Source organism: Camelina sativa, chromosome 19, assembly GCF_000633955.1.
Source record: "Camelina sativa cultivar DH55 chromosome 19, Cs, whole genome shotgun sequence".
In the NCBI taxonomy this organism is placed as follows: Eukaryota; Viridiplantae; Streptophyta; class Magnoliopsida; order Brassicales; family Brassicaceae; genus Camelina; species Camelina sativa.
Window position 1 is genome coordinate 2,735,704 of NC_025703.1, and position 16,740 is coordinate 2,752,443.

General features: G+C 37.1%; 3 protein-coding genes across 4 annotated transcripts in view; 1 reads left to right on the forward strand and 2 right to left on the reverse strand.

Moving 5' to 3' along the window:
- LOC104764347 (uncharacterized protein At3g06530-like) overlaps nucleotides 1–9,382 on the forward strand; it is a 13,384-nt gene extending 4,002 nt beyond the window's left edge. The window contains exons 15-40 of the mRNA XM_010487861.2: nucleotides 586–672; nucleotides 779–979; nucleotides 1,097–1,289; nucleotides 1,441–1,538; nucleotides 1,626–1,769; nucleotides 1,879–2,035; nucleotides 2,247–2,380; nucleotides 2,470–2,548; nucleotides 2,625–2,787; nucleotides 3,768–3,843; nucleotides 3,964–4,134; nucleotides 4,236–4,304; nucleotides 4,386–4,490; nucleotides 4,606–4,695; nucleotides 4,806–5,023; nucleotides 5,135–5,342; nucleotides 5,417–5,599; nucleotides 5,741–5,836; nucleotides 5,961–6,028; nucleotides 6,117–6,450; nucleotides 6,631–6,846; nucleotides 7,109–7,765; nucleotides 7,848–8,257; nucleotides 8,353–8,590; nucleotides 8,687–8,857; nucleotides 8,955–9,382. Coding sequence (XP_010486163.1) covers nucleotides 586–672; nucleotides 779–979; nucleotides 1,097–1,289; nucleotides 1,441–1,538; nucleotides 1,626–1,769; nucleotides 1,879–2,035; nucleotides 2,247–2,380; nucleotides 2,470–2,548; nucleotides 2,625–2,787; nucleotides 3,768–3,843; nucleotides 3,964–4,134; nucleotides 4,236–4,304; nucleotides 4,386–4,490; nucleotides 4,606–4,695; nucleotides 4,806–5,023; nucleotides 5,135–5,342; nucleotides 5,417–5,599; nucleotides 5,741–5,836; nucleotides 5,961–6,028; nucleotides 6,117–6,450; nucleotides 6,631–6,846; nucleotides 7,109–7,765; nucleotides 7,848–8,257; nucleotides 8,353–8,590; nucleotides 8,687–8,857; nucleotides 8,955–9,185 — 4,797 coding nt within the window. The 3' untranslated portion in view covers nucleotides 9,186–9,382. The remainder of the gene's footprint in view (nucleotides 1–585; nucleotides 673–778; nucleotides 980–1,096; nucleotides 1,290–1,440; nucleotides 1,539–1,625; nucleotides 1,770–1,878; nucleotides 2,036–2,246; nucleotides 2,381–2,469; nucleotides 2,549–2,624; nucleotides 2,788–3,767; nucleotides 3,844–3,963; nucleotides 4,135–4,235; nucleotides 4,305–4,385; nucleotides 4,491–4,605; nucleotides 4,696–4,805; nucleotides 5,024–5,134; nucleotides 5,343–5,416; nucleotides 5,600–5,740; nucleotides 5,837–5,960; nucleotides 6,029–6,116; nucleotides 6,451–6,630; nucleotides 6,847–7,108; nucleotides 7,766–7,847; nucleotides 8,258–8,352; nucleotides 8,591–8,686; nucleotides 8,858–8,954) is intronic.
- On the reverse strand, nucleotides 9,891–12,376 carry LOC104764348 (rab escort protein 1; the record flags this gene model as incomplete). The annotated part of the gene is given in 9 exon segments (XM_010487862.2): nucleotides 9,891–10,075; nucleotides 10,169–10,252; nucleotides 10,334–10,517; nucleotides 10,622–10,697; nucleotides 10,790–11,042; nucleotides 11,137–11,175; nucleotides 11,263–11,362; nucleotides 11,461–11,583; nucleotides 11,672–12,376. Coding segments are annotated over 9 exon segments (1,668 nt in total). The 3' UTR covers nucleotides 9,891–9,970.
- The window catches only part of LOC104764349 (protein REDUCED WALL ACETYLATION 2), a 4,181-nt gene continuing 1,048 nt past the window's right edge, over nucleotides 13,608–16,740 (reverse strand). For both annotated transcript variants that reach the window (XM_010487865.2, XM_010487863.2), the window contains exons 5-17: nucleotides 16,628–16,684; nucleotides 16,450–16,522; nucleotides 16,030–16,188; nucleotides 15,710–15,859; nucleotides 15,374–15,629; nucleotides 15,164–15,279; nucleotides 14,967–15,053; nucleotides 14,784–14,872; nucleotides 14,633–14,695; nucleotides 14,493–14,549; nucleotides 14,265–14,361; nucleotides 14,009–14,167; nucleotides 13,608–13,879 (exon numbers count right to left, since the gene is read on the reverse strand). In XM_010487865.2, coding sequence (XP_010486167.1) covers nucleotides 13,874–13,879; nucleotides 14,009–14,167; nucleotides 14,265–14,361; nucleotides 14,493–14,549; nucleotides 14,633–14,695; nucleotides 14,784–14,872; nucleotides 14,967–15,053; nucleotides 15,164–15,279; nucleotides 15,374–15,629; nucleotides 15,710–15,859; nucleotides 16,030–16,188; nucleotides 16,450–16,522; nucleotides 16,628–16,684 — 1,369 coding nt within the window. In that variant the 3' untranslated portion in view covers nucleotides 13,608–13,873. The remainder of the gene's footprint in view (nucleotides 13,880–14,008; nucleotides 14,168–14,264; nucleotides 14,362–14,492; nucleotides 14,550–14,632; nucleotides 14,696–14,783; nucleotides 14,873–14,966; nucleotides 15,054–15,163; nucleotides 15,280–15,373; nucleotides 15,630–15,709; nucleotides 15,860–16,029; nucleotides 16,189–16,449; nucleotides 16,523–16,627; nucleotides 16,685–16,740) is intronic.

Below are 16,740 nucleotides of genomic sequence, written 5' to 3' on the forward strand. Positions count from 1 at the left end.
AATACTTTGATCAAATGAGACATTATGCGGACGAAATCCGGATATTCTAGTGTGCTAAAATCAGTCAGACATGTTTTAGGCTGTACTGTCTTTGTGAATTGAATTTCTTCCCTGTCCACAGCTGATACACTGTTTTATTTATAGGCTCTTGAACTGCTGAGGCCATAGTCGTGTTGCTTTTCTTATTATGGCCACTTTTCTTTAATGTTATGCATATTATAAATTACTGGATGGATCATTACCTGAAGGAAAACTCTGTACACTGTTCTCGTCCAGTTTCTTTAATATCTGATGTAATGTTTTTTTTTTCTTTTTTTTGTTCAATCAATTTATCTAAAATCCTCCATTCTTGTTGCAGGAGTATCACATAATGTTGAATTGGCTGTTGATGTTGTTTCTTTGTCTCTTAAAATTGCTGTCTCAAGCTTCTGTAATCAAGCAGACTCTACTGAGAAAGTTACCTCTGCAATGTTACCTTTTCTCTTAATTCAACCGAAGGTTTATTCTTGTACTCTTCATTCCATACAGCTATGACGATATTCTTTTATTACTTTTGCTAATTGTTGTAATCATGTCTTTTTATAGACGTGGAATTTAAATATTCATGTGCTAAAATTGGGAAAGGATGTTAACTGGCCACTTTTCAAGAATCTTGCTGCTGATGATGGAATGGTAAATTTGAGTTTACGATTCTGTTTTCCTTCATACCCCTAGTCGGAATCACTAATCTTTTTGTTGATTATTATTATCATGTCATCTAAGAAACTCTTTGTTGCAGAAAAAGATCCAAGATATCATGTCTACAACCTTATCCTCGATTAGCATGGATATTATCAACAATTTGGGGGAAGCACTTTCCTTGGATCCTGATGAGCGTAGGATTGAGCTTATTGAGAGTGCGTGCAACTTTAAGCTCTCTGAAGTTTTGGGAACATGCAGCAATATGAAATTGACAGAACAGGAACGTAACAAGTTGCAGGTTCGCCATTACTTTTTAAATCTTTTCTTGTCTTCACATATTTGGTATATTATTATCCGTTCTTTCTGAGTTTTTTTGAATGCTCTTAATAAGTTATTAATTTTTATCTCATATCAGAAGGGACTACTGATCCGTGAAAGTGTGTCCGCATTGAACATGGATATTATTAACATGCTGGTGGAAGCATTTATGCTGCACCCTGGTGATTATATTCCGTGGCTTACTGTCAGTTGCCAAGATTTCACCTTGTCAAAGACACTGTTCTATATGTTGTTGATGCATTCGCTGCAGAAGATAAATTCTTCATCTGGTAAAGATCTGTCTATAACTGATGTGTTAATTACTATACATGCTGATAATCAAGTTCTTTCTATATCTAAGCACCGTCAGAAAAAAACATTTGTCTCATATGATAAGTAATCATGATGTGATATTGATGGCTGTGTTTTCCTATGATTTAGACACAAGCCAATTTTTGGATCTTTTCGAACTTTGCTTTCCTGTTTTGAAGACTGAGTGGGAAGAACTTGAGGTCGAAGTTGATGTTTCTTTGAAAGAGGTATAGTTTTCTACAGGCTGATGTAGATTTTTATGGTTGACACTTTTAATCTTGTTAATTTTTGATGTATTTGTGCATTACTTGCAGCTGTCGAAAAGCAACTGCCAAGAACTCCTATACCAACTTCTTGATACCTCTGATTTTACTGCTCTGAATTCGAAGCTCATGATCTGTTTGTTTTGGAAGTTGAGCGAGTCATTTATTAAACTTGAACCCGCCCATGTTGCTTCGGTAGGTGATGCTCAAAATGATCAGGTTAATACATGGTTATATTGAAATTCTTGCACCCAGTCAATAGCAATGCTCACAACTGTATGTGTGCTACTTCTCCTTCATTTAGGTTTTTAGCAAAAGGTTGTGTAGCGGACTTGAGGACTTGTTTTTCTTTTTTGCAACAACTCGGTCACGGCATGTCTTTAAGGAACACCTTCGTTACCGTGTTAGAGAAGCTAAAGTCTGTCCCGTTTTGTTTCTATCCCCACTGATCTCACGAGAAGGTTTGCATGGAAATTTATATTTCTGTTAGTTGTTCACTGGTGTTATAAACACTTGAGCTTTCTCATTTCTTCAGATGATTTTTTTTGTTTTCCTAGCATTCTCGATTTCTTAATTTCTCGTCTGTTTTGTGCCGTTAATGGCTCATGGAATCTGGTATCTGGCAACTGTGTATGTTTTCTGTTTTCTTATGCTACTTTTTTCTTCTTGCAGATGTTCCTCCAGTGGTCCAAATTGAAAGTCTCAAGTGCTTTTTGTATCTTTGCTCTAGCGGGAATAATGAATGGTTGACTCAAATTTTGTCAAGCTTTCCTGTACTTTTGGTTCCGTTGTCCAGTGATAATCAGGTGACACTTAAATTTTTTTTAATGGTATTATGTTTTGGTCTCTCTTCTTTTCTTAAAACCAGTTTTGATCTTCGTACTTTCACTTGTAGGACCTTAAAGTAGCTGCCATGAATTGTATTGAGGCGCTCTTTAGCCTTCGGTGTCGTGTCGACTCGAGCAAAAAAAATGGTAATCTTAGTTTGGTATGAAGTGTCATGTTTTATCATAACATTATTTAAATTACCTTTCTGAAATTGACAACCAGGGAGTGCTGCAATCTATAGTAGTTCTTTTGATGAACTTGTGGGAATGATCGTGCAACAAAGGAGGCTTATATTGTCGGACAATAAGTTTCTCCCATCATACTTGACATCATTGCTCAGCTCAAACCCTAATGACCTTCTAGTGCCAGTTGACCTTCAAAAAAGGTAGTCAGCTGGGTATCTCGTACTAAAACTAATAGTAGTAAACTTTTCTTTTACTTAAGAATAGTTGTCTAGTGACACTGGGGTACTACTTTTTATTGTTTCCACCATGATAAAAAGTGCAAAAGAACATGTTAGATAACAGTAATACCTAATTGCGATAAAAACTTACATCTGACTGAAGAAACAATTGTATACATGTTGTTGGCTTTTTTTTGGAGTTCTATCGATCCATTTGGCTTCTCATATTCTGTCATCTCTTCCTTATTTTCAACTTCAGGTTTGATCAGTCCACAAAAGAAAACATNAAATTTTTTTTAATGGTATTATGTTTTGGTCTCTCTTCTTTTCTTAAAACCAGTTTTGATCTTCGTACTTTCACTTGTAGGACCTTAAAGTAGCTGCCATGAATTGTATTGAGGCGCTCTTTAGCCTTCGGTGTCGTGTCGACTCGAGCAAAAAAAATGGTAATCTTAGTTTGGTATGAAGTGTCATGTTTTATCATAACATTATTTAAATTACCTTTCTGAAATTGACAACCAGGGAGTGCTGCAATCTATAGTAGTTCTTTTGATGAACTTGTGGGAATGATCGTGCAACAAAGGAGGCTTATATTGTCGGACAATAAGTTTCTCCCATCATACTTGACATCATTGCTCAGCTCAAACCCTAATGACCTTCTAGTGCCAGTTGACCTTCAAAAAAGGTAGTCAGCTGGGTATCTCGTACTAAAACTAATAGTAGTAAACTTTTCTTTTACTTAAGAATAGTTGTCTAGTGACACTGGGGTACTACTTTTTATTGTTTCCACCATGATAAAAAGTGCAAAAGAACATGTTAGATAACAGTAATACCTAATTGCGATAAAAACTTACATCTGACTGAAGAAACAATTGTATACATGTTGTTGGCTTTTTTTTGGAGTTCTATCGATCCATTTGGCTTCTCATATTCTGTCATCTCTTCCTTATTTTCAACTTCAGGTTTGATCAGTCCACAAAAGAAAACATTCTTTCGCTCATTTTATTGTCTTCGCTAGAACTACCCGCTTATGGGAAGGTGTGTTTCCTCTACCGTTCTTTTATCTATTTATGTTCCCTTTCCATTTGAAGGCCAGGAATCCTAATGGTTTGGGCAATTATTTATGAGTATTAAAAACTTACTTTTTTTCTTATACAGCTGAGAGTCCTTTCATTACTAAAAAATCTGGGCAGCATGCTTCTGCATGAAGAAAATGTTAAGTTATTGTCTCAACTTCTAGATAAGCGTAGTCAATACTACATCAAACTGGACAAAACTTCCCAGCCAATATCAAACACCGAGGTCGATTTATTGTGCCTTCTTCTGGAGGTAAATTCACTTTTCTCCATTTTTGCCAGAGGAAACTGTACATACTGCATTGCACAACAGTTTAATTAAATTTCCCTTTTGCTTTTCTCTCCCGGTGTCAGTGCTCCATGATCCGTTCAGCATCATGTAAAGGGCAGTCTCTTGATGATCATATACTGAGCGTATTGAAAGTAAGAATAGTTCATTATCTGATATTTTCCTTGTTAGCTTGGAGACCTTTTCGTTTCGGTGACAGATGCTTGCTTTTGCAGATGGATTGTATGGCATCAGAACATCCTGCTGTTATTTCTCCTTGTCTTACCATTTTGGAGAAGCTAAATAATCAATTTTATGGTGCACTGAAGACTGAAGTTCAGGTCAGTCTTAATGGCATAGTGTAATATAAATGCAATGTTCTTTAATAGCTGGGTACTCGTCATATATATCAGCTTATCAGGATAGTTTTCAACTTGTTTTTCTTTTCTGGATCAGATTCGTTTCTTCCATAAACTGGTGTCGATATTTCGAAGCACAAATGGCAGTATACAAAATGGTGCCAAAGAAGCTATCTTACGCCTGAAGGTATGTTCATTTTTTAAAAAAAATAATGGAAGAACTGATCATTTTTACTCAAAAGAGTTTCTGCCTGTTGTATTTTGCCCTAATTACGTGGTATTTCCATGTTACTGCAGATTCCTTCTTCAACTGTGGTCCATGCGCTTGATCATATCACTCAGCAGGATACACTTGTTATTGGTTCTTTGAGCAAGAAGAAGAAACAGAAGAAAAGTTCAAAGTCATGTCCAGAAGAAGACGTAAATGGCGGGGAATTTCTAAGTGGGGAAAAGGCTATCTCTTTCATTGCCGCGTTACTTGACATACTGGTTCTAAAGAAAGATCTAGCTTACAGGTCTCTTGAAAATCAATATGCTTATATTTGCATTCCATTGTTAATTTTGGTGATCTGAGACTTTTTTATTGCCCAACTGAAATTTTCTTTTTGTTTTGTTTTTGTGCTTAGGGAAACCCTCGTAGGGCCCTTGTTTAAGCTCCTAGAAAGATCTATGTCTAAAGAATGGGTAAAAATTGCTCCTTCTGTTGAGGAAACCTCAGTCCAACCTCCACAGGATGTTCGTGAAACAACTCCTACATCTATTTCTTCCATCCAACAGACAGTGCTCTTAATCCTGAAAGATATATTTGATTCTGTGAATATGAGTACTTTGAAGGTATGTTAACATTTTAGTAGGTGATTAACAATATTATTGCCTGTTTTCTTCTCTTAATTCTCTTCTGATGGCAGGCTGAAATAGCAAATGAAATCAACGTCAAAATGCTGATTGAGTTGGCTCATTCATCAAATGATGGAGTCACACGGAATTATATCTTTTCCCTATTCACTGCAATTGTTAAATTTGTCCCTGATAGAGTTTTGGACCATATTATCAGCATACTTACACTTGTTGGGGAATCCACTGTGACACAGGTTTGTTAGTCTACATCTTCTTAGTCTTGTGCAATATTTCATTTTTTCCTTAAGACTCTTCAGATCTCTGGATCTTTCTTGGCATTCCCCAGTATTTTTGTCATGATTCCCTAACTGCTGGTTTGTTATTTTGATTTGTAGATTGACAGTCACTCGAAGTGTATCTTTGAGGGGTTTATATCAGTGGTCATTCCATTTTGGCTGTCTAAGACTAAGAGTGAGGAGCAGTTGCTGAAGGTATTTTTTCCCTTAATAGTGTACTTCAAATGTAAAATCAATTGGCAATTAATATTTCTTATTTTGAATTTGATGTATAATCAATTGGCAATTAATATTTCTTAATTTGAATTTTATTTTTCAGATTTTTGTGAAAGTGTTGCCTGATATTGTTGAGCATAGAAGGCGTCAAATTGTAGCATACTTGCTGGGGTAATGTTTTCATTGTAAACATATTTATAAATAGGATTTTGCGTTTTTTATCTGAAAATACTGAATGTCAATCCTTTTATTGCTGCAGAGTTGTCGGTGAACGAAATGGCTTGCCTTCTTTGCTTGTCCTCTTATTCCAGTCTTTGATTTCAAGGAAAGACCCAGCTTGGCTTGGTAATGCCAAGGCTTCTGAAAGTTTTGCTTCCGTTGTTAAGAGAGAATGGGAGTATGCTTTTGCTGTGGAAATATGTGAACAATATTCTTCTTCGACATGGCTCTCATCCCTGGTCACACTTCTTCAAACTACCAGCAAAGACAGTAAACAATGTCTCTTACAGACGCGGCTTGTCTTAGAATTTATATTCCAGAAGTTGCAAGACCCAGAATTTGCATTTGCAGTGTCACTTGAACCACGAATCCAGGTAAAAAGACTCTTCCGTCGTTTCTTTTTCATTCAGCTTGTTACTAAACCTCCGCGTCTATCTCTACGCATGTTTTTTCTGGCATATTCAATATATAGAGATCTTTTGTTACCTTGTTCTCTGTTTGTGTGCTTTCTTATATGTCCATTTTTAGTAAGTACTTTTTGTTAAATTTTTCAGCAAGAACTACAGGAGCTTATGAAGGGTTGTATATCTCTCCTGCAAGCTATTGATGCCAAAAAGGAAAAAGATGTGACTTCTGCAGTTAGAAATGAAATCAGAATGCGTATACATGATGTCTTAATGACTGTGACGGGAGCGATGGATCTGTCTATATATTTCAGAGTTGTTACTAGCTTGCTTCAGCAGCAGTCTGATCGTAATGGGACGAAAAAGGTATATGATATTGCCATTTAATACAGAGAAGTTTTCATAGTAATTGTGTGGCTGTAATGAGTACACATATATCTATTGTGTGGCTGTAATAACATATATCTACCAAAGATTCGTTGTTTTGTTTGCCTGGATGTAGCATTGTCTTATGAATTCCCTTGAGAATGCACAGATCCTTTGAAGTTACCTTATTCTTTATCGGGATTTTGATAGTTGGCTTAATGACTTTCTTTGATGCAAATGTTGCTATTATTCGTGAATGCAGGTACTTGGACTTATAAGTGATAGAGCTAAGGACACCTCTTCTTCTAAACTGAAACACAAGAGGAGGCTCCCCAATCAAAAAGGAAAAAATCCGTGGTTGAACTTGGATGAGGTAGCTGTTGATTCTTTCGGGAAGATGTGTGAGGAGATTGTCCATCAAATTGATGAGACAGATGATGAGTCGGGTGTTCCAGCTAAACGAGCTGCCATTTCTGCACTGGAAGTTTTGGCTGGCAGGTTTCCGTCAGGTCATCCAGTCTTCAGCAAATGCCTTGCTTCTGTTGCAGAAGGCATCAGTTCAAAGAATTTGGTAGTCTCGTCAAGCTGTCTTCGCACAGCTGGTGCACTGATCAATGTTCTTGGACCAAAGGCGCTCGTTGAACTTCCACGCATAATGAAGAATTTGGTTAAACAATCGCGTGAAGTATCATCGGCATCCAAGGGTGTTGGAAACGCAACAGCTGAAGAACAGTTGCTCATGCTGTCTGTTCTAGTCACCTTGGAAGCAGTGATTGATAAACTTGGAGGTTTCCTAAATCCTCATCTTGGAGATATTTTGAAAGTCATGGTGCTCCATCCTGAATATGTTTCTGACTTCGACAAGAATCTCAAGTCCAAAGCCAATGCCATTAGGAGGCTCCTTACCGATAAAATACCTGTAAGTTCTTCACATACATATATGAAGCTAATTCTTTTCCTTATTTGTAGTGATCTTAATTAATAGTAACCCTTTCTTCCAGGTTCGTCTCACTCTGCAACCACTTCTACGAATATACGATGAGGCTGTTAGTTCTGGGAATGCAAGCTTGGTGATTGCTTTTGATATGTTAGAAAATCTAGTTGTGAAAATGGACAGATCATCTGTCGTTAGCAGCCATGAAAAGATTTTTGATCAATGCTTAGTTGCCCTCGATATTCGACGTCTAAAGCCAGCAGCAATTCAGAACATTGATGATGCTGAGAGAAGTGTAACGAACGCAATGGTTGCTCTCACAAAGAAGCTAACTGAGTCTGAGTTCAGACCTCTCTTTATTAGGAGTATTGATTGGGCTGAGTCAGATATTATAGACGGATCAGGGAGTGAAAACAAGAGCATCGACCGGGCTATATCTTTCTATGGTCTGGTGAATCGACTATGTGAGAGTCACAGGTGAGTAAACATATGTCAAATACGGTGGTATCTTTTGCTTATACTTCTAGATAATTGGGAAATTAACTTCAAAGCTCTCTTACTTTGGAATGCAGGTCCATCTTTGTACCATATTTCAAATACGTGCTTGATGGTATTGTGTCACATCTCACCGAGACCAGTGCTGAAGCTTCTGTTTCAACAAGGAAGAAAAAGAAAGCCAAAATTCAGGAAACCTCTGACGCTATACCACCAAAAAGCTGGCATCTTAGGGCATTGGTGCTTTCTTCCTTGAAGAATTGTTTTCTGCATGATACCGGCAGCTTGAAGTTTCTAGATGCAAATAACTTCCAGGTCATTATTATGTATAAATATTACTTTTCTTGGATCAAACATATCTCCCTGTCTCTTGGAGTATTGATTTGGATTCAAATTGTCTTCCCTCCACAGGTGCTACTGAAGCCTATTGTATCACAGCTAGTTGTTGAACCTCCATCTTCTTTAAAGGAGCATCCACATGTACCATCTGTGGAAGAGGTTGATGAATTATTGGTTTCATGCATCGGTCAAATGGCAGTAGCCTCGGGCTCCGACCTCCTCTGGAAACCGCTGAACCACGAGGTAATAACATTATCTCGAGAAAGCATGTCTCAGCTACTTTGACTTATTGTTCACAACACTTGAATTTTTCAACTGACTTAAAATCATATCTGGTCAGGTGCTAATGCAAACGAGGAGTGAGAATCTACGGTCAAGGATATTGAGTTTGAGAAGTGTGAAACAGATGCTGGATAATTTGAAGGAAGAGTATCTTGTGTTGCTGGCTGAAACCATTCCATTCTTAGGTGAGCTACTCGAAGACGCCGAGCTATCTGTTAAATCTTTGGCTCAAGATATTATCAAACAGATGGAAGAGATGAGCGGTGAAAGTCTAACGCAATACCTCTGAAACACTTAAGAATACTAAGAAAACCTTTGATTCTCAGTTTTGATTCCTTTTCTTTTTTCTGTGTTGGTAAATAACTAGATATGGAAAGTACAACTTTCTGAACTTTTTGGGTTTATGATACAGTTTTGAGATCCTTTGTAATATGACTTTGAGAATATATGTATCGGTTTCTGTTGTCATTCGTGTTAAAATTTTAATTATTCTATAGCACAAAACTTTAATATTTTAGCAGAAGGTTAATGAATAACTTTTTTCTCCTTTATAATATGAATCAAGATCACAAATTTTTTGGATCACAATCTGTGGGGAAGTTGATCCATGTTTCAGTGTTCGAGTCAGTCGGCTTCTTATTATCTCCTGCGAATAAATTAAAACGTGAAATCGTGTCGCTATATTAAGCCACGCGCTGCGATCCTCTTTATTTCCCATTTATGCCAAAAAGCCCCAAATCGGAGGGTTATAACCCACGCCCTCAACGCGCCGTTGGTGCGAATGGTTATGGATTTTTCAATTCTCCTGCAACACGTGACGCCCACCTTATTACTTTTCGTCATGGTTGAGATTTTTATCTCTTTCTTTAGCGATCAAGTTTGGGGCTACGTTGTATCTCTCTATAAAGTTAAGTTGTTTACTCGCCTAATCTGATATATTTCAGATGAAAAAGATAAAGAAACTGCGAAAAAAAAAAAAAAACACTTGCCTCGCTGAACTATATTATATATATGTTATAACAAAAACAAATCAATGTCACAATGTGTATTACAAGTTTTAAAACCAAAATGGTTTCAATTTTCATCTATTTCAACACCACCCTCGTTTTCCTCCGTTGTGTTTTCCAGTGAGGTCTCTTCTTTAAATAACTCTTCACTCCCCATGATTTGTTCATATAGCTACCAAAATCCAAAGATGATATCTTGTTTATACATAACATTATCCAAACCATACTTAATAAAGCAGTGTTTTCGTGTGGAGCCTTTACTAACCTTCACGGCTGATTCCACTGTCTCTTTGTAGTTCAAATTTTCATCTGGACTAGGCATGGAACTGATGACACCTCCAAATTCACCCTGATCCAAATCAAAATTTAGTGAAATGACCTTTAACCAATGTCAGAAATGAAGAGATAGATTCCCAATCACATTTCCCACCTTGACTAGCTCTTGCACGTACAGTGCTCTCCAGAGTAGAAGTGGTTTTGCCTCACAAGTAACATTCTCCACAACAGAATCGCTCTCAGGAACAGGCAATCTGATGAGATTACCCATGGCTGATAACAGCGCTTTTATCCCTTGGTCATCGTTCTTGCAGAGAGTGGAAAAATACAACACATGCCTGCAGCAGCAAACATATGACTTAGAGAACAGTTCAAGAGAAGCAAATGGAAAGAAACAGAACCAAAATGAGAAAGGAGCATCTTAGAATGAACCACAACTTACATGTCAGCAGGACAAACTGCTAAACCACTACCAAGCTGCAGAACCCGAATTGCAGTTAGCTGTTCAGGAAACAAAGCTAAGAGGAAAAACCTATTAGTGTTAGAACCCTCAAAACGATATATGTGCAACTGCAACAACTAACAAGTGGATCTTTAAAAAATATCTTACATTTAGGTGGATATACGATAAGAGCGTTTGATACATCAGATTTCACAGAACCTCTAATGACGCATATTCCTCTTGCAATTTTCTCCTTATTGATCATCGCCTTTGGGACAAGAACCCTGAGAGTTTCATTTTGCTGATCTGTCAATGACGACAGCGACTCCAATCCAACATTAATACATGGATCCAGAATCAATTTTTGGCTGAATATCTCTTGACCAGAAGCTAATCTAACCCCTTTGTAACCCCCAGTTTCCTGAAAAGAAAAAGTATAACATAAGCAAGTAAGAAACCTTTACTCAACAAAACCAACTAAACTTATCTTATGCTACAACTGTCAACTCACTTGCCTTGTCTAAAAGCAGAGCAGTAATAGGCATCCGGAGAACCTGCGAGTACATTGAATGGCCAGATAAGTAACAAATACCACAGCAGCAACACAATATACACAATGCAGAAAATTGTTCCAAACGTACATAGACACATCCTTTAACAGCAGCCCGACGACAAAAGGCTTGAGGAAGTTCTCCTTGTCCATAAATTGGGTATATCAACGCTCCAAGTGCATTCGAAAACCTAAGGTCCAGAGAATGATAAACAGATAAAACCAAATGAGAAAGATGATCACAAATTTTAAAAGAGCCAAGAAAGACAAAAACGATGAATGACCTGACCTGCCCATAGATTTGATGTACAGAGCCAATCGATCTATACCCTCTTTGGTCTTGAGTAAATGTCTACACGTTTCCATATTGTCCTGATCATAATCTAGCATCGCAATGGCATACAAGATAATCCTAAACAGAGTAAACAAAAACCTTACCATCAACAAATTCAAATACAATATTTTGAGAAACGAGGAAGTGATGGAGAAGGAGTCTATACGATTTGATGTTGGGTGGCAAACGCATCTTTGTCAAGAAGTCCACAAATGGACTCTCCATGTCTTCCTCCGATATCTTCACTGTTGTTGTATCATCATCGCTTTTGGCCAATTGACTTTGAACAAGCTTGAAGAACTTCATCAGCAGATTCTTCTCCAACAGAGTCAAGCTCTTGCTCTTGAAAATCGCAGCTCTCGAATCCGGCACGTTCCGTAGCTCACCGCTCGAATCCCCGACGAAGCTCGCTTCGATACTCTTGAACTCAACGTAATTGTTAGCTCCTGATTTCAACATGAGATTAATCGATTCATCGGCGCAGAAGACAACCCTAGGACCACACAAGTCAACGTTAAATCTCCTGGAGTGTTCTTCGAGGATCTCCGAATCGAAGCTCGAAATCTCGACGGAGGAGTACAAGGATCGGTGGACAAGATCCACTGAGATGAGTTCATGACTGTTTGACGGCGGAATTGGAGGAGATGACGGCGGAGGAGAGACGGAGTTTGAGTGAAGGAAAGAAGTGAGATCGGGAAGAGAAAGAGCGGCGAAGTGAGAGCCGTAGAAGGGGTTAGGGTCGAGGTGGAGAACAGAACTACCGGAGGAGGAAGCAGCGGCGGCGGAGACGGACTCAGAAACTCCGGTTCCGACGACAATGAGATCGTAGTTAGAAGGATCAAGCGGCGGGTAAGGAGGGAGGTCACTCATGGTGTGTGTGGCTCGAACCGATTAGGGTATCAAAAATCTACAGTTTTAAGCTGATGACACCGGAGAAGAGTTCGGTGATCGGAAAAAAGCTTTCGCTAAGGCAAAGTAAACAACTTCTGGATTTGGGTCAAATATCAAAATATAAGGAAAAGCCCAAATGGCCTAATCAACGACGAAACCCATTAGTACTTCAAGCATATCATTGATCCGAGTACAACCCACACATTTTTTGTTATTAATATAAACAATTTAACTTAATAAATTAGCTGATGAAGAAGAATCTGCTGATGAAGTTCTTCAAGCTTGTTCAAAGTCAATTTAACACACATATTTGTATATGTGTATAATTTATAATTGTTAGAAGATTTTGTTAATCACAAAGAGAAATCTTCGCAATCTTTATCTAACAATTTTTCTTTTTGATACACATATACTTTTAATTATATTCCACAAAAGCAAATACAAATAACCAATTAAAATTGTCTCAATTTATAATTTTAAAAAAATTAAAATATATATTTATAATTTAATAATTATTAATTTACACTAGAAAATAATTATTATTCATTAATATCACTATAAATTAATAAAATGTCATAGCCCAACATTATTAATTTATAGGTTTTACTGTATTTTCAACCAAGTTTGAAGACCTACACCACCCGCATATATCGATATCTCTCAACCTTAGTTTTCAGAAATGTTATACATTCTAATTTCTATGCTCCACATCATTTTTTCACATCAAAAATAAAAATATCAAATTTAGTACACTAGGCATCGAAAGGTGGAAAAAAAAATGAACAAAAAATATATATTTGTTACGTGTGTATGTATATTTATAATATATATATATATATATGTTATATCTATATATATCTAACAATAGTAAAAGACTGTTTAATCAGTCGCAAACTTTTACAGCGGCAGAACTCTTACATGTTCCAGAAACTGCAAGAGTTGGTTTGAGCAGCGACGAATAATTTTTATTATTAGTCATCTTTACCGTATACATAATCTATTAACCATTCAGATTCTTGCAAGTTGCTATGAATAGAAGAATGTGTTATGTTGTATTAATAGAGCAATAGTAGTATTTATACAAGAGAGATCCTAAACGTAGGGGATATGCGATGATCATAAACAATATATAGATTACAATCATAGATATTTATCCTTTATCTTTATACCCCTCAAGTTGGCCGTCAAAGATCTGGTTGCTATAATATTACTCCTAGCCTAATTACTCCCATGGATTTCCTTAACTTGGGGTAAACAATAACAATAAGTCTTTACAATTACATCATCGTCAACACAAACATAAATAAACAAGAAAGAAAGAACACCGTATTCATAAATAAATATACAGAAAGGTGACACTACAGCAACATTGTATGCATCTACCTCTTGACTTCTATCTTCATGTATCTACCACATCGCGTAGTTCAACAAGTCCTATGAATCCATTCAAATAATCCAGTCCGGTTCAGAATTGCCTTCACACCTGTTGTTTCCAATGAAATAACAAAACGTGAGAAGTTACAATCGAATATGAGAGAATCGCATTTTGCTTGCTTTGTGTATGCACTAACATATAAATGAACTGAAAAGTAAGAGAATTTTTTTGACTTGCCAGTTTTTGGGGAATTGTGATAAGAACAAATGAGAAAAAGTAGAGACAAGTGCAGATTACGAGTGCTGCGATTGTGTTGTAGACAAGGCGTTTGTCGTCCTTGGTTGGTATGAAGGCTGTTTTCAAAGTGTTGGTAAGCTCAAAGAGCCTATAAGAGATCTGAAACAAAGCAGCAAATCGCCAATCAGTTTTTTTGTATCTGTCTGGCTTTCAAATTGTTTCTATCTGTTATAGCAGGGTTTGCGGGTTTGCTTACAGCGACGTAAATCGAAGTTGTGAGCATGAAGTTCAACAATGGGTAATCCGGGATAAGAGAGAGTAACAATTTGGGTTGACCATCAGGAACTCCAGATCTGTGGGTGAATTATATTATTTCATAGTTCAATGGGTCAAGAACATATTAATAGCTTTGTATCTATCCTCAACCATCAATTTCCGACTTACTCTACAGTTGAGAACTGCGACAAGAAAAAGTGTGACATACCTGAGCCATATATGAAACTGGGAGATATATGTCTCCAGTGTTATCTTCCCAAGCCACCTGAAAGTTCATGAACAGATTTATTTTGGAAAAATCGTAACAAGAGGACGAATATCACTATTGACTGAAATATTTTTTCTTACGCCAAGAGGGTCAAACTGTAGCCGCGGAAAGACTGAGTGATGTTCCGGAGACAGATATAAACACTGAAAGAAAAGCAAAACAAAGTATACATGTTAGGACTGGTTCTTGGATGAATCTGATGTATAGAGATTTGCAAGTAAAGTGGAATACGTTATAGGAATCCAAGAGGTGTAAGGATGATATTTGTTGTAAGTTAGCTTGTCCAGCTTGTAAATGTACTCGTACCAAAAATATCCCACCTAAAAGTTTCATAATAACAATGACAGATTAGCTGGAAGAACAGTACGTAAGGCTCTTTCACCTAGAAGAAAGTGAAATGATGACTTGTTATACCGTTATTGCTATAAGTGCCACAGTTGTTTTGATAGCCATCCTGAACTTAATCTCAGCTTCCTCCAGTTTATCCATCCAACTTTCAATCTATAAGATACATAATCATGGAAATGAAGGACGAAAATTGGCAAGTCTTTATCACTAAACTACCCATTTCTGAACAGAGTTGATGTGAAATTCTAGTATTAGGAACTTACAGTTGGGTGGTAGTATGCATATAGCATCCCGATTATCCATATGTACCGATCAAGGCCAGAGCGGAAATGCCACTCATGCAAGAGGGGAAGCTGTGGTTTTGCGGGATCATTGTAACCTGGAATTGTTGTTTTCAAGTATTTTTTTAGAAAACAGCCGTCTCATGAGCACATTGTTTATAGTGGTAAACAAAGTTTTAGGATGTCACTAACCCATTAGGAGTGTAAATGGACTCCAAATCCATTCAAAAACGCCAGGAATTTCCCAAACGATGATGACAACAACGAAGCAGGTAAAAAATTTGGCAGCTATGACTGAGCCCATCTCATTATACTTGTTCATAATACCAAGTGCTCCATAGACCATCAGAGTAAACAGAGTGTGCATTGGGCAGATGTAGTATAGCATATAACTGTTGTTGAGGACGATGCAGGAGAATATGACCAGGAAATTTAGTCGCCACATCATCTGTAGAACAAGAGTATGTTAGAATATAAAGAAGCTGACAGCTTGAAATAAGAAACAAAAAAAAGGGAGAAAATAGCTACCTGTGCAAACCTTGGAAGGCTAAAGTCCTTGCGAATATAATAATAAGAAAAATTCCCAAATCCAGTCATCCATACGTAGCACGCAATGAAGACACGGATTGCATTATAGTACTCTGCAGCAGCAAAGTAGTGGTACATCAAAAAGAGGACCTACAACACCAGAAAAAGAAAAAAAAACAATGATGAGGCAACAGCAAATGAACTGGCAGATCCAAAAAATGAACACTAGATACTTTTCTACAAATATTCCCAGCAGATGCAGTAACAGACATGAACAAAATCGGAGGGCAAGTAACTAACATAAAAGTTAAACGACAAACCTGCATCCACCCTTTCCACTCCTCGGTTTGATGCCTATTCAAGTACATGATGGATTTTCCGTTGAATGCTGATTTATCACTATGAATAGTGAATGAAGTTAACGCTGAAACGATGATGAGAAGGAAGTATATGAACAGAAAAAGATCCCGGTTGTAACTCTGTGTCAAAAGATAAACAATGAAAGCTAGTCAGAATGTACGAATGAAGCGACACAAGCAGGAAATTCATCATGAAATATCAAATTTACTATCCTTTTTTTTTTTGTCACATCAAATTCAGAATCTTGTGGAGTCTTTTCTTTCCATGTAACATTTTAGACCAAGCTTAATGATAATAAACAAGTGTATATAGGATGTTGCTGAACAATGTAAAGACTCTGTAACTACTCCAGAATCTACTAAGCAAGAAATAATCATCACCTTCTTTGACGAATTGAAGATATCCGTGCGGTCACATATGTAAAAGTACACCATAAGTGCCGCAAACTCAATTCTGCATAGAAAACAAGATAATTCAGATATAAAATGGGAGTCTTGAAGATAATGGACCTGTCAAACATACAAAGCATTACTGTAGCAAATGGAACCCAGTACTCACATTGCTCTTAACGTCAGTCTGTTCTCAACCAAGAAGGACTCATCCAATAGCACAAATCTGCATAGAACCCAGCATATAATTAAGCATAAGAAAAACAAAAAAAAAAAAAAAAA